Below are 14,736 nucleotides of genomic sequence, written 5' to 3'. Positions count from 1 at the left end.
TGAGAGCAAATGATAGGTGTGACTGGTACAGAGCACTTGCCACCGATTGGTGGAAGAATTTCCTTGCGAGCCACTGTACCCACCATGAAGCCTCCTCCCTCTTCAGTCCAATGTTCAAAAAAATGTGGGGTGAGCTGTCACCACAGATTACCCTGATCTAACTGCACCACTGCTACAAGGAAGCAAGGATATGGATAGATCCCAGGGAAGAGAAAAGCAAAAATAACACCACTGGCCACCATGAAAAATGCTTTGCCTCAGTTGGGGAAGTGAGACTAGAACCCACACTAGTACCATGATAACAACTATAAGCTCATTAGAGGAAGAGAAATTGGCTACAAAAACTTGCTCACATAGCTCAGGGGTCTATGACTGAAGAGATATGGATTAAACAACTCTCACTTTTCTCTTTCATTATATTTCAGGGCCTGTTCTGACATGAACTGCGTTCTTTCATCCTTAAATTGAAGAGAATACTTTCATGGCTAAGCAGCAAACCCTCAACTATGTGTATCAGTTTGAAATAAAAATTTACATAGCTTTGATTTCTTCATTTGGTGTTTTTCTGTAAAGATCCTGATTCCCAAGTGCAAGCAATTTGAAAATCATTCCACCACTAAATGTGTCAAAGTGCCAGTTTCTTGAAACCAGGGACCACGTCCTTTACTTATAGTATGTATTCCCAGAGGCCCGAATTTCAGGGTTCTGCATACAGTAGGCACTCAATAAATGTTGTCAATCATTATGATGATGATGAGCAGCCATAAAGAATACTCTACTCATACCAATAAGAACTTAAACAAAGAGGGATGGAGACACGCAAAGGTATAGAAAAAAGAGTTACCTCCCCTGACTTCTGCATATATTTATGCTGAGCATTAAGCCAAATTATCTTCATATTTTAATGTATAATCAGGGCACAAAACTATTTTTGGATAATTGAGATCCAAGTATATTTTTTGGTCTCAAATATCTGGATCATTTGTTATAATCGAACTGAAAAAATCATCATCTCATCAATTTTCCAGGTGGATAATTGACTTTAATGTTTAGAACATAAAACTGTAATCACATGAAAATTAATTTGAGGCATTTATTAGGGAAAATTAAGTATTTTAAAATAATTAACCAAAGAGAATTCTGCACACTTAAGGCAATGTGTATACAGAAGGCATTGCTCAGTCACTCAGAATCAGACCCAAATGATTTCCCCATGCTATAGCCCAAATTTAGAAAATGAGAATGAAGTTAGTTGTAAAATTATCATTGCAGGAAAGGAAGAGGAATGCTTAGACCACAAATCACCTAGAAGAGTTCAGGAAATGATCACCAAATGCAACCTATCAACATGCCCAGCTAATACCCTCCACAAAGCAGATTTGATCCTGAATCCCTCCACCAAGATCAAAGTCCCAGCCTAAGCAGAGTAACAGCTAAAGTAAGAGTTATTTTTCTTACAAGTAGACTTTTGAGGATACTCTGTCCTGACAAGATCTTCTCCCAAACTTGTGTTGGGATCTGTGGTTGGGTGTTGGGATGCACTTCTATCGTCACTCATGTCTGTTACAAGGAGGGGTTAATGGATCGTTAGGGCCATTTTCTAACCACTCACCCTCCCAATCCCATACAAACATACAGACCCTTGGGAAGCCAGGGTTTGGCTTCACAATTTAAACCAGCAACTGAGAGCAACTTTCAGTGGGTGCTGGATGGCAATTTATTGCTGGCACTTAGAGAGAGAGAGAGAGAGAGAGAGAGAGAGAGAGAGAGAGAGAGAGAGATGCACATAGAGAGAAGAGACAGAGACAGAGAGAAAAGACAAAGCAAAGAGTACATGTCATTTGACCAAAACAATACCTTTCTATCTTTCACTTGGAAAAAAAAACCCCAAAACTCTCACTGAAAATGTGCTAAATCAGTGTTACAACTAGATTTCCAAAATGTATCATTCCCACAATTTACTGACCCTCAAAATATTCACAAAACATCCTTCCTGCAAGAGAAAACACATTAAATATCAATCTCCTGGCATCAATCATTACGAACCCTTGGAAAGTGGATTAATGTCTTTTTGCAAGGCTGAGGGGAGTGGTTGTAGGAACAAGAATAGAGTGGGACTTAAAACCACTCTCTATGTATCAAAACTAAGCTTTGCATCTGTAGATCAAGGTTGTTAAACATCCTTCCACTGGGATAATTAGATTAAGAAAGTCTACCTACAGTCTCGCTTTGCTTTTCACTTTTAGAAATGCTTTCATAGAAAAATAAGTTAGGTCCTTTTTCAAGTTCACTTCCTGTAATACTGAATGATGAAGAGAGCATTTCATTGAAATCCAGTGACAAAATAGCATTTTGAAAGCAGAATTATTTGAGAGAAGCCAATTGTGATATTTGCTAACAACAGTTTGAGAACAGTTAGTGGCAGAAGTCCACGAAGTCCATTATCATTGCTTCACTTTCCAGCATAGTTACTAGTTCACTCAATCGTATTTATTGAGTGCTTACTGTTTGGAGAGCACTGTACTGAATGGTTAACTTGACTCCACTAGAGGATTCAACAGTGACTGAATGAACCAGAATTAGTGGAATGAACCACAGAACAGAAGGAGAAAAAAACCAAAAATGATACCACCAGCAATATTCAGAATCAAACCATTTCCTGAACTGTTAAATAAAAGTGATAGTTTGGGACTGCATTTTGTCATACCAAGGCTAAGCTATGCTAAACAGGTTCTTTCCTCACGAACACTTGGCCTCTGATTTTATGTCAATATGAGAAATATTTAATGATCAAAAGTTCCAGAATTATTGAACTACTTTACACTTTTTAAGTGAAACAATTTACACTTGGATTATAGTTGATAGCTGTGTACAAATTAAATTTTAAAATATTTCCATTCCTTGGGATTCATTTCAAGTTTGGTTTTACCAAATCCAGATAGTGTTCCTGTACATTTATAAATGCACCCACACGCAAATGTGCCTACACAAACAGATAGGGTTCTTTGCTCACATTTGTTCATGTGCTTTGAGGCTGCTGAGCCAGGACACAATTATAGAAATGCGATAAATAAGTGCTGACCAAGCAATTTTATATAACATTATTTATGTTGATTAGAGCTCATTATAGTTTTGCCTTGCACATCTGCTTACTTGACAGTTATGATCCAGACAGCTTGTTGATTTGGTGACACACTGAGATGGGATAATTGCATCCCCAATTTACACTATGTGGCCTAATTACCTGTTTGCTGTTCTCTGGAATCAGGTGCTCCAGGAAAAAATACTTCAGTAACTTCAGATGACACATTATTCACGGGGGTAGAAGTTGGAATGGGAGACTTGTCCTCAAAGACTGAGAAAGGGTGAAAAACACCGTTCAAGGGATCTTGGGTAGAGTTGTCCTGTTGGTTTCCATCTGTCATGGTGAGGTGGAATCAATTGTAAATACAATGCTTGAGGAATGATGACTTTCCTTTATGGCAAGTCCTGCTCTCTTACTGTGGGTACACATAGTTTGAGGGATAGCGATGGAAAAATGCAATTGAGAAAACTGGGGCCACATTCTATATAAAAGCAGTTTGGAATGAACCAAAGTAAAAGTAAGGAAAACAAGCCATTCCACTTCCAGCAGAACTACAAAACCAGAAAATGTACCCTTCTAAAACCAGAAATGATTTTTAAAGCAAGATGAATACCATTTTTGAGATTACATCGATTTATTTTAAGGAACCAAAAGCAAAATCACGCCCTGGGTGAGAGAAGATGATGAGTTCCAACATTCCTTTCTACAGATACCAAAGAAAAAGAAGCACCAAAGAGATAAGCCACCAAATAGGAATCATACCACAAACCCCACTTATAAAGAAAGCAGACAATTGAAAGTAATTCCTTTGTGACATTTTTCTCTTCTAGTTTTATGCCAATGACTCTGGCTATTAAAAGAGACCACAGACTGTCTGATCAAGTAATCAAAATCCACTGGAAGAATTCTCTAAAGATGTGCTACTAAAGGTATATTTGTGTACCTATTTGTGGACATACACACACACACACACACACACACACACACACACACACACAAATGCGCACATCATATCACACCATCTCCCATTTTATAAATCTGAAAATAGAAACAAATGGTTCTGAAAATGGAAAATTGATAAAAATTCTGAAAAAGAGGCTTCACTTTTGCCCAAATTTCTAAATAATGCCACATGCATTTGATTGCACTGTTTTTGTTAATAACTTAAAACTTAACTTTAGGAATTTAGAAGTAGGAAGAAAAAAAACTTCTTAGATGGTTAGTAGGATTTTGCTAAACAGTCCTTTCTTTATCAAAGGAAACACTGCAATTTCTTAATTGGTGAGAACTACACAAAGAAATGGTGCAATTAAGAGTCCCTACCCAAAGAATTCCTTCCATGAAAATTGAAAATGTAAAATAAATTTTCACAATGAAGTTAACTCATACAAGGAGAGGAGATTCTGTAAGTTGCAGAATTAGGGTTTATATTTTGACTTACCAAATACACAACTTCTCATTAAAAATAGTTAATGGGAAAATTCCATTTTGCAAAACGGTCTAATCATATGTAAGTCAAAAGGTAAGGAAATAAGATCCAATAGAAGCTGCAGCTTTACTGTGTAGAAGATGCCCTCTCATTTTTTCTTTTAATTGGATAAATATTTAACTAGAACAACAACAGAATTCCTTCTTGTTGATATTATGGGGTTTGCCCTCCCCATGTCCAATACCAATTCTATCAGTCAATCAATCAATGGTATTTATTGAGCACTTCTCATGTGCAGAGCACTATACTAAGCACGTGGGAGAGTACAATACATGATAATTAGCGGACACTTTCCCTGCCATAATGATCTTATAGTCTAGAGTAGGAGATACATCATGGTGTCAGTGTTTCAAGAAGGAGTACCTGGTGAAGAAATGAATGAGGTTGGCCTTTGCTGAAAATTTGCACTGTCTTATATTTTATTATACTGACTGATGGCACACTCTCAGGCCAAACAACGTTATTACTGTTACTACTACTATTATTGTTAATAATGATATTGTATTTATTAAGCACTTACTATATGTCAAACACTGTTTTAAGGGCTGGGATAGATATAAGTTAATCAGGTGAGACAGTCCCTGTTCCATATTGGGCTCACAATCTAAGTAGGAAGGAGAATAGGCATCGAACCCCATTTAAAAATGAGGAAACTGAGGCACAGAAAGGTTAAATGACTTGTCCAAAGTCACCCAGCAGGCAATTGACAGAGCTTAGATTCGATTAGGTTCTCTGACTCTCAGGCCCATTCTCTTTCTCCCAGGCCATTATGCTACAAAACCTGCTTGATCCCAAAACCATTATTCTTGTTGCTTGTTGGGGTTGAGATCTCTTTTCATTATTGCTCCTCAAGAAAGACAGAGGATGGGTAATTCCTGCATTGAATGTTCTTCGAGTGGAGTAATAAGATGTGTCCCTATTTTCTCTTCTCTTGGCTCGAGAAGTAAATGGAAGAGGTCTCTCCAAAGTAAGGGTCAAAACAGGCCATAGAGTCACACTATATATACTCCTAGAGGAAATGGCATAGGAATCACCCTGAGGATCCTTGCTTTCATCCAGAATGGTTTCCTTCTTATCACAGGAGCTTTCCTCAGAAAAGGAACTTCCACAAAGACATTCTACAAAAATAGAGAAGCACAGAATCTACCATTCCTCACCAAGAATAGAGGATTTGAGATAAATTCTGCTATTTGAAAGTTTCTTCATCCCTTATTTTGATACAAATAGGCTACCTGTATGTCCCTAAAGGCTTAGTCAAATTGACTTAGAGGAACTAGTATTAGAAATAAATGATCCAATATCATTACCCATCCTCCTTGCTGTTTTATTATGTTCTGTTGGGGACCACCAGTCTATCCAGGACTCCTCTTCACTCTGGGTTACCATTTCTTGACTTGTACCAGTTTCATGGGCTGAAGCTGTTATGATGGCAGTTGAATTATTATTGTTATTATTATTGTTTTTCATTGTTTTGTTATAATATTTAAGTGTTTACTTTGTGTCAAGCACTGTTTTAAGCAACAGGGTAGATTCCAGTTAATCAGGTGTGATACAATCCCTGTGACCCAATGGGCTCATGATCAAGTAATAAGGAAAATCCCCATTGAATCCTATTTTACAGATGAGGAAACCGAGGCACAGAGAAATTAGCATATCTGGGATTAGAACCCAGGTCCTCTGACTCTCAGGTCTGTGGTCCTTCCACTAGGCCACACTGCTTAATCATTACATAGTTACATGGGAGTCTGCCATGGATCATTTTTAAACCTCTTTTTCAACACTAATCAATAGATAGTATGAGCCATTATAGGTGATGGAGGGTAGGAGGAAAACAGTACTGAAGTTGTTTCATTTCAATGCTTTGTAGCTTCCTGCTAATCCATGCTCTTCTTTGTATTTAGTTTAAGAGATGTTCTCAGAAGATTTGAAGGTTTAAAGTCGAAAGCAAAAGAAGTGAAACTAGCACCAGAATAAGCTAGGAAGGAGCAAGTATTCAACCAAAGCATGCCATCAGCCATTAATTCTCTAAATTTGCTATTTTAGAATTTTAGCCCCAGGTTTTTATTCACCTAGGAGCATAGAAAAGATGGGTCATACTTTGGGCATTTTCTTCACATCTAGGGAATAAGTAGGATGTGTCACTTTTGAAGAACAAGGCTGATGGAGTAAATTATATTAGGGTAGGAAATTCACCTTGATAAACTGAATATAAGGTTCAAGCACATTCAGAGGTGGATTTAAATCAAAGAGAAATACAGGAGAAATAGACAAGATCTTCTTCAACACAATAACTTTACTAAGTAATTGATCCTAGGTCCACAAACTCTGTCTCCCAAAATAGCAGTGTTAGGAAGTCAAAATGTGTGTAAGGAAAAGAAGAATAAAATGTGAATCTTTTGTGGCAATGTGTTTTTGTCATTAGTTTAAATGATGATACTGCAAAATGATGGAAAGAGAAGATCAGAATTGCAAAACTCTTAAGAAATCAAAACCCAGAATTCCTCTTTTTTACAGGAAAAAACAGCTATCTCAAAGGCAATCTGTTGTCTCACAAGACATGAAGAGAAGTTCCAGGTTGACAAGGAGGAACCTCTTAGTCAAACATCATCTTTGGAGGGTGCTTTCCAGTTGGCTCCCATACAAGAACAACCATCACAAGCCAGTATTAGCCAAGGAGGAGAAAAAGAATAGCCTAAAGGCCATCAAAATAACCAAAAGGATCACAGAAAGGAGCTCCTGCCAGTTTAAATCAACCAAGTTTCATGAGTGGAAAGTTTTGTGACCTTGACCACAGTCCCATTGAGAAATTTTCCCGTTTTCTCATGAACACAAACTTCTTCACGAAAAAAAAATCCATGAGTAAAACTTGAAATATAAAACCCTTCTTTCTGAATGTTATAAACTTTCCTTGACCTGACAAAATAGATCTTCCTAGGCTCAAACAATAGGATGTCAATATGTTGCTCCTGTTCCAAGATCACTACCAAGTGGAAATACTGCTGCAAAAGAGGAAATCAATTTAGCTTATGTTGAAGTTTCCCCTTCCTGTACAACTTAGAGTCCCCTTATATACAAAATTCTCTCTACACTTTTGTTAAAAGCATAGTACTGTAATAAAATATGTGAAATGATTTGCCGTCGTTATTTTTCCCATGAACAACAGACTCAAGCCATTCATTGGCATCTTCTTGTCTGTCTTCATGCATTGTGAGAGCTTTGCAAGAAAGTGTAATCTTTTAATTCACTGACTCAGAATTCAGTTAAACAAAAAAATAAAGATGAGAGAAAATCATGTCAGCCCTTGCTTATTTATTCCCTTTGCCAGAAGAAAACAAAGAGGGCCTTTTTATATTTTCTCCTTTTGAAAATGTCATCTTATATAATGTTTCTTACCCATCCAAGAGATCCAGAGGGGACTTTTGGAATGATGTATGTATCCCCATGATTCTAGAAAAATGAACTCTGACTACTTCACTACAGGCTGCCATATCAAACCTTAAGAATTTCCTTGTTAATCCTCAAGTGAAAAGAACAGAAAGGAAAAATTAGCTAGAATTCAAGAGGAGAACCAGGATCATGATGGCTCATTGTTGCTTATAAAATCAGTTAAGATATTCAATTTTCCACAGTACCCAACCAAAGATTATCTTTTATTGCAAGACAGTCAATGTTGGTAAGGGACATTGTTCTCAATGGTATATCAGCTCTCTACATTTGTCTCATGCCCTTGCTGTATCCTTGCAAACTTCTTGAATATGTGTTAAGCCTCATGGGAAAACCACTGAAAGTATAAACAGTAGGCCATCAATGGTTTAAAAGAAAACTAGAAATGAATAGAAGTTCCAACAGCACCCTTATGGTTCCTTGACATTTTGTGGAATCTCTTTAGGAATTGATCTTAGTCCAGTGTTCTCAAAATACTACCCAGAACTCAAAAGCAAAAGCTTTCTCTAATATGGTGGAGGAGATATCAATAACCAGTTACCCGTCTTCCTTGCTGTGGTATGATGTCCTTCCTCAAGTGTTGAATAAGGTCCCAACCAAGATCCATCTCCAGGAGTATCCATTTGCTTCTGAGTGGTTGATTCTTGACTTACCACATGAGCGAGATCCTTGGCTGTTTAGAATGTGGGTTGAATCAATTGTGAAAGGTTTATCAGATGACCCTACACCAATGGCAATTATGGATAGTTCTTTACTGCAAATAAATTATTAATAATTGGCCCAGAAGGATAAGGATGAAAGGATGAAAGCTTTTCTATCTACTGATGAATTATTTTTTGATTTCTAAGCTCATTGTACATTTAATTACTTTTTTCAGGTACTGAGATTCAGATTTCCTGGAAAATAATGATGGATTTTGACAAATGAAGCAGCAGAAGTGACCTGAGAGAATTGATGAAATTGACATTCCACAATTTATGAGGTTATGATCATCATCATCATCAATCGTATTTATTGAGCGCTTACTATATGCAGAGCACTGTACTAAGCGCTTGGGAAGTACAAATTGGCAACAATTGGGATCATTATTGAGTTAGCAAAAAGTTAGTTATTTTAGCCCAATTATTTCATACCATGTGTATGTATGTATATATAATGCCAACATCTTCCCATATTCTAAAATGGTGGATAAGAATATGAATGATGAGATAAAGAATTTTCCATTTGATTCTAAGACCACTAACCAATGGTCTCTTTGCAAGACCATAAAAGAGACTTAAAAAGTCTCTTGGGAAAAAGGCTTGGACCTGTGCTAATTCTTGGGTCAACAAAATGAGGAGCATCAGGTAATTTGATGTTTACAATTAATCTATCAATCAACCAATTGCATTTATTGAGCACTTAGTGGGGGCAGAGCACTGTACTAAGCACTTTCACTGTCCACAACAAGCTTATAGTCTTAGAGGTCTCCCTCGACAGACATTAATACAAATAAATAAATTATGGATATGTACATAAGCGGTGTGGAGCTGAGGAAGAATGGCCTAGTGGATAGTATATGGGCCTGGGAGTCAGAAGGGACTGGGTTCTAATCCCAGCTCTGCCACTTTGCTGTGTGACCTTGGGCAAGTCACTTAACTTCTCTGTGCCTCAGTTACCTCATTTGTAAAATGGGAATTAAGACTGTGAGCCCCATGTGGGACAGGGACTGCATCCAAACTGATTAGCTTGTATCTACTGCAGTAGTTAGAACAGTGCTTGAAACATAGTAAGTGCTTAAAGAATACCATGGTTATTATTATTATTAGGGAGGGGTGAATAAATGGTGCAAATCCAAATGCAAGAGTGACCTTGGGCAAGTCACTTAACTTCTCTGAGCCTCGGTTTCCACATATGAAAAGTGGGAATTTAATATCCATTCTACCACCCTCAGTCTGGGAACCCCAGAGTACGTCCAATATAGTGATCTTGTATTTAGCTCAGCATTTAGTATAGGGCTTTGTACATAGGAAGTATTTAACAAATGCCAAAATAGTAGTAATAATGATAACAATCTGAGGAAGTAAATGAACAAGGCTTCCTCATATTTCCTCTTCCCAGGTGGAAAAGGTGTGAAATGATTTCTAAAATATATCTTATGGACTCAAGGGAGGAATTGATATATACAGCTAAGAGGCTGTCAGTTTCCCACAGAGACCTTTCTTTCCAGTATCAATAACTTTGCCTCAGATCAGGGCCTCCTGCATGCTAACTTCCACAAAGAAACAAGGGAAAACATAAGCATCTTGGCTTTCCACTTCCAGGAAATACAGTAGAAGTGGATGGATTCATCACAAGCCCATTTTCCTTCAGTGTCCTCAAAATACTACTATCATTTTACTGCAGAAGAGAGCTTCTGCCAAGGGCAGTTGAGTAAAATGTTCATAGGCTATTACCAGTTGTCACTGTTGTAGTGTGATACTCCTTCTTGGGTCCTTGTGGAACATCCCACCACCATCTACTCCAGGTTGTTGTTTCTTGACCACCAGATGTGTCCGAAGCTGTTAGTGTGATGGTTGAACCAATTGGGAAAAATGTTACTGATGGATCATCCAATGACTACATTTGAACATCCTTCTCTTCTTTACTTCCCACAAGCCAGTCATCTATCCCAAGGATAGATGATATAGATAAAGAGATTAAAAATGAAGAAAATAAAGAGGGGTTTCCACTTTTAAAGCAGCATCACCTGGTTTCTACCATTTTCCTTTCCATTCTCTCACAGTAAAACATCTGAGATGTTTTGATGGAGAAGCAGCAATAAGAGTAAGTGAAAGTTTGATAGCAGTGAAAATTCCTTTCCAGAAGAGGATTACAAAACTCATTTATTCTTAGTTGTCTGTATTAGTACACAAAATCTATAGAGTGTATCCACATCTAAACTCTCAAGACTGCAGTGTCAAAAGAGCTTATGAAAGTTCCCCTTTCTAGAAATTGTTAGAAAAGGTTTGCTAACTGGATTTGAAGAAAGGAGAATCTATGTCATTTCATTTTCCAGAGATTACAGATACACAACAATAGCATAAGGTCAAGAAAAGAAAGCAACACCCGAAATAAGTAAAGACCATAATGGGAACCAAAGATCCCAAAGAAAAAGGATAGATTCATCTGGCTTCCTTTTGGTGGATCCAATACCATTCAATTTGCCCAAGAACCACACCAAGAATCAGTCTCCACACACCTCTGGGCCTTATGTTAAAAAAAGGTACAATTCAAGCTGCTATGCAACATAGCTTTGAGTGTCTAATAACAATAATAATAATAATATAATAATAATAATAATAATAATAATAATAATAATAATAATGATTTGTATAGTGGGCCTCCCAAACCAAGTTGAAGTGGGAAATACTATAGATAGAAATTTTCCCAACAAATATGACTTTTTAATATCGATTTGTATAGCCATTCTCTAGCTTTCAATGAAGACAGTTATAATGGTTGACCCTGATTGGTATTTGTGGAAAGATGACTCCTGCCACTTTCATTGCTCCCACCAAGAATAACAGGACTTTGTGGTTCTTGCGATGAAATTTCTTCTGAGCCTTCATACCACTTCTGTCCATATCTGTTGTGATGATGGTTTCATGCATGGTGACCTTTTTGTTGGTAGGACAGCGTTATTTATCATTTCATCTGTTTCTCGTTATTTGCTACCTGGCTCATATGGATGTTCTTTTGCAAACTTTCCTTTTGCAGAGAGTAATAGTAGCAGGGACTCAAGAGGGACAAGGGGCATGGTGTCTGAAGCAGTCACTCATCACTCTCGTTATCCAGACAAGATCACTTGCTTTCAAGAGCAATATATCATGGCCTTGCTGCGTATATCAATTACTCCCTTAGAAAATACATACCCCAGCTTATGGCCCAAGGCTCTTTGTGGACTTTTGGCACCAGGCTAGAGATTGAACTTTGTGTTGTTGTCGTTGGCTACTCTGAAGAATTGGAGGCCTTGAGAAAATTACATTAAAAAAATACATGAGTAACACATTACCCATTGTCCTCGCTGTGGTGTGAGGTTGGTCTTCAGGCATTGTATGAATTGGGTCCTCTTGTAGCCGACCTTCGTTCCAGATTGTTTCTTGACTTGTTGTCCTAGAGCCCTCTGAAGCTGCATAATAATGGTTGAAGCAATTGTAAAAAGTTTTTTTTTTTTCAGATCTCTCCATAACTATCTTTCTGAAGTGAATCATCTATATAGGTGTTGATGAAGAAGTAGGAGGAGAAAGCAGTGAAAGCCCTGTAATAGATTTTTGTTCAGCAGCACTTCCAAGTATCCCCTGCATTCTATCTCATCTTCCTGGAGTTCAGGATATGAGATTCTGATGGAAACTACTCCAAGCATTTCAGCCCAAGCAGAGGCACCAAGAGCAGCAATGAAAATGCCAGCCCTCCACAGATAGACCTGAAGGGAATAGGAGTGTCTAGCCCATGCGGTGATCCCCACACCTGCAGAGCCAAAGGGAGCTGGAATTGTGTCAGTGGCAGGGGCTCTTTCTTCGATTCTGAAATGGCTATGCAAGCTTTTCAGTTTGCTGTGGAGATGTTCCTTTGAAATCAATTCAAAGAGGAAATCTTGGATAGGCCTTGGCAGCTTTGTGATCAAATTAGCAGGGAAGGAACAATTAATTGTGCATCGGTGGTTTTAGCTGCTCTCCTTTTAACAAAAGCCAACAGCATCTTCCACCTAGTTGATTGAGTGAAAGGAATCCATATTCTGTGCAAGAGCCAATGCAATTAATGATCACCATCATCCACAGCAGTAGTTGAGTTTCTACTTGATTTAAACTGGATGCTGAATATATTGAAATCATGTATTGTATGCCCATAATGTCCTGACTCTGTACAGATTATAAGAGAGATAAGCCATCAGTGGTCAATAAAGAAAATAGAAACAGTTCTGCTACCACAGAACAGGCTTCACCAAATCAAGTCATGGATTGATCTACTGATTAAAATCTAAAACTTTAGAGTTGAAGTATTGAATGCATATGTGAAAGGAACAGGATCTGACCCTTCAGTAGCAATGCATTTCAGAAAAGGTTAACATGAAACTTTCTAAGAAAAACATATTTTTTACTCAATGAAACTTTATAGGACAGGATTCATTATTATTTGCATTTTTCATGGAAAATACGGTATAGAATTGACAACTGCTTTTCATACCAGCATTAAAAGAACAGCTTCAGCAATTCAAGTTGGAGGCTCCAAAATTCCACTTCCTGTTCAACTGCAACTCCAAGACCCAAATAAAGTGCTCAACACTGCACAAGGAAGGGGAACTCCTCAGGGGTGTTAAAGAAAGCATAGTGAATAAAAATTGTGATAATTCCAAAAATATCAAAGAAAGTGATATTTTTGTTTTGCTAGTTCAAGACTCATTTTTACCATAGATCAAGCCCCACCAGGTGAGAGAGGTTTCTTCACTTCCACACTGCTTCATAAATATGTTGCTGATAACAATTCAAAAACAATACTACATAACCCAACCTTCACTTGCCCACCTCAACTGACAAGATCTCAAAATCTTCTGAGCTACTTATGAGGCAGATACTACTTTTCACAGCCTAAAATTCTCCTGAACTTTCAGAATACTTTTACAAATACATTATAGATCTCCAAAATTTCATTCATTCATTCAATCAAATTTATTGAGGGCACGCAATGTGCAAAGCACTGTACTAAGCACTTGGGAGAGTGCAATAAATAGACACATTCCCTACCCACAACAAGCGTACATGTGAATCGGCTCGCCTCACTCCTTGTTCGAACAGATCAGGACATTAACACTACTTGAGGTGAGAGATTATGCTTTGAAGGTTCATCCTCAACATTTCCCAAATGCCAACTGACAACAAAAGGCCATAGAAGGGAGGTAGAATTGCCTAAACCTGGAATTTACCAGAGAGAATAAAAATGACTGTAGTAAATACCCACTGGATGACATGCCTAGATACAAGCTAAAGTGGGAGTGATTTGGCACTGGTAATGGCAAGCACTGCTATCACTCTTCCAATCCCTCACCCACAGTGATCTAACAAGCCAGCATTTTGGAGAAGAGCAGGGCAGGTGGCCTATATCTGCTTTAAGGGGAGGTTAAGGAAGGGTGCTGAAGTGATCGTTCTCCACTCTCCATCTCCCAACGTGGCACTATAACACTGGCTGGGACTTTGGGACCAGAATAGGGTACTTCAACTCTTCCCCCCAAGTATTTACAATGGCAACTGCTCTCTCTGTTTATACAGAGCACAGTTCACCACCACAAAATTGTGTGCTCTACTAAAAGCACTTGGCTGTAATTGATTATTCTTACTGGTACTGAAGAGATCATGTTCGTTATCATCTTCATCATCACCAAAATTGCCTGATCCATCACTCTCCTCCCTTGACTCCAGGCCTGTTTGGATGGTGGTTGAGTCCATACCTGTTGTGATGACCTGCTGTTATTGGCTGAACTAAAATTCATACAACCCATTTGACATTGGAAAGAAACGAAGCATAAAGAGTTTTCAACAACTACTCCAAATAACAGTGAGAGCAGAGTCTTGGTATCGGTCAGTCTTGGTATCCTGATTCCCAAGTCCTCCTTTCTTAATCATTCCATTATTAAACGAGGATTCAAAACTTGACACTAGATTCTGTGGACCAAAGCACACACTGCAACAAAGAACTAGGAATT

General features: G+C 38.0%; 1 protein-coding gene across 10 annotated transcripts in view; it reads right to left on the bottom strand.

The window, feature by feature from the left end:
* CD44 (CD44 molecule (Indian blood group)) overlaps positions 1 to 14,736 on the bottom strand; it is a 90,641-nt gene that overhangs the window by 21,783 nt on the left and 54,122 nt on the right. For 4 of the 10 annotated variants that reach the window (XM_038764149.1, XM_038764151.1, XM_038764150.1 and 1 more), the window contains exons 6-12: positions 14,371 to 14,481; positions 12,052 to 12,168; positions 10,454 to 10,558; positions 8,560 to 8,691; positions 5,882 to 5,992; positions 3,245 to 3,418; positions 1,459 to 1,560 (exon numbers count right to left, since the gene is read on the bottom strand). In XM_038764149.1, coding sequence (XP_038620077.1) covers positions 1,459 to 1,560; positions 3,245 to 3,418; positions 5,882 to 5,992; positions 8,560 to 8,691; positions 10,454 to 10,558; positions 12,052 to 12,168; positions 14,371 to 14,481 — 852 coding nt within the window. The remainder of the gene's footprint in view (positions 1 to 1,458; positions 1,561 to 3,244; positions 3,419 to 5,881; positions 5,993 to 8,559; positions 8,692 to 10,453; positions 10,559 to 12,051; positions 12,169 to 14,370; positions 14,482 to 14,736) is intronic. The other 6 variants (XM_038764153.1, XM_038764152.1, XM_038764154.1 and 3 more) reach the window with 6 other exon arrangements.

Source organism: Tachyglossus aculeatus, chromosome 22, assembly GCF_015852505.1.
Source record: "Tachyglossus aculeatus isolate mTacAcu1 chromosome 22, mTacAcu1.pri, whole genome shotgun sequence".
Classification (NCBI taxonomy): domain Eukaryota; kingdom Metazoa; phylum Chordata; class Mammalia; order Monotremata; family Tachyglossidae; genus Tachyglossus; species Tachyglossus aculeatus.
This window is presented reverse-complemented; position numbering and strand designations above follow the sequence as displayed.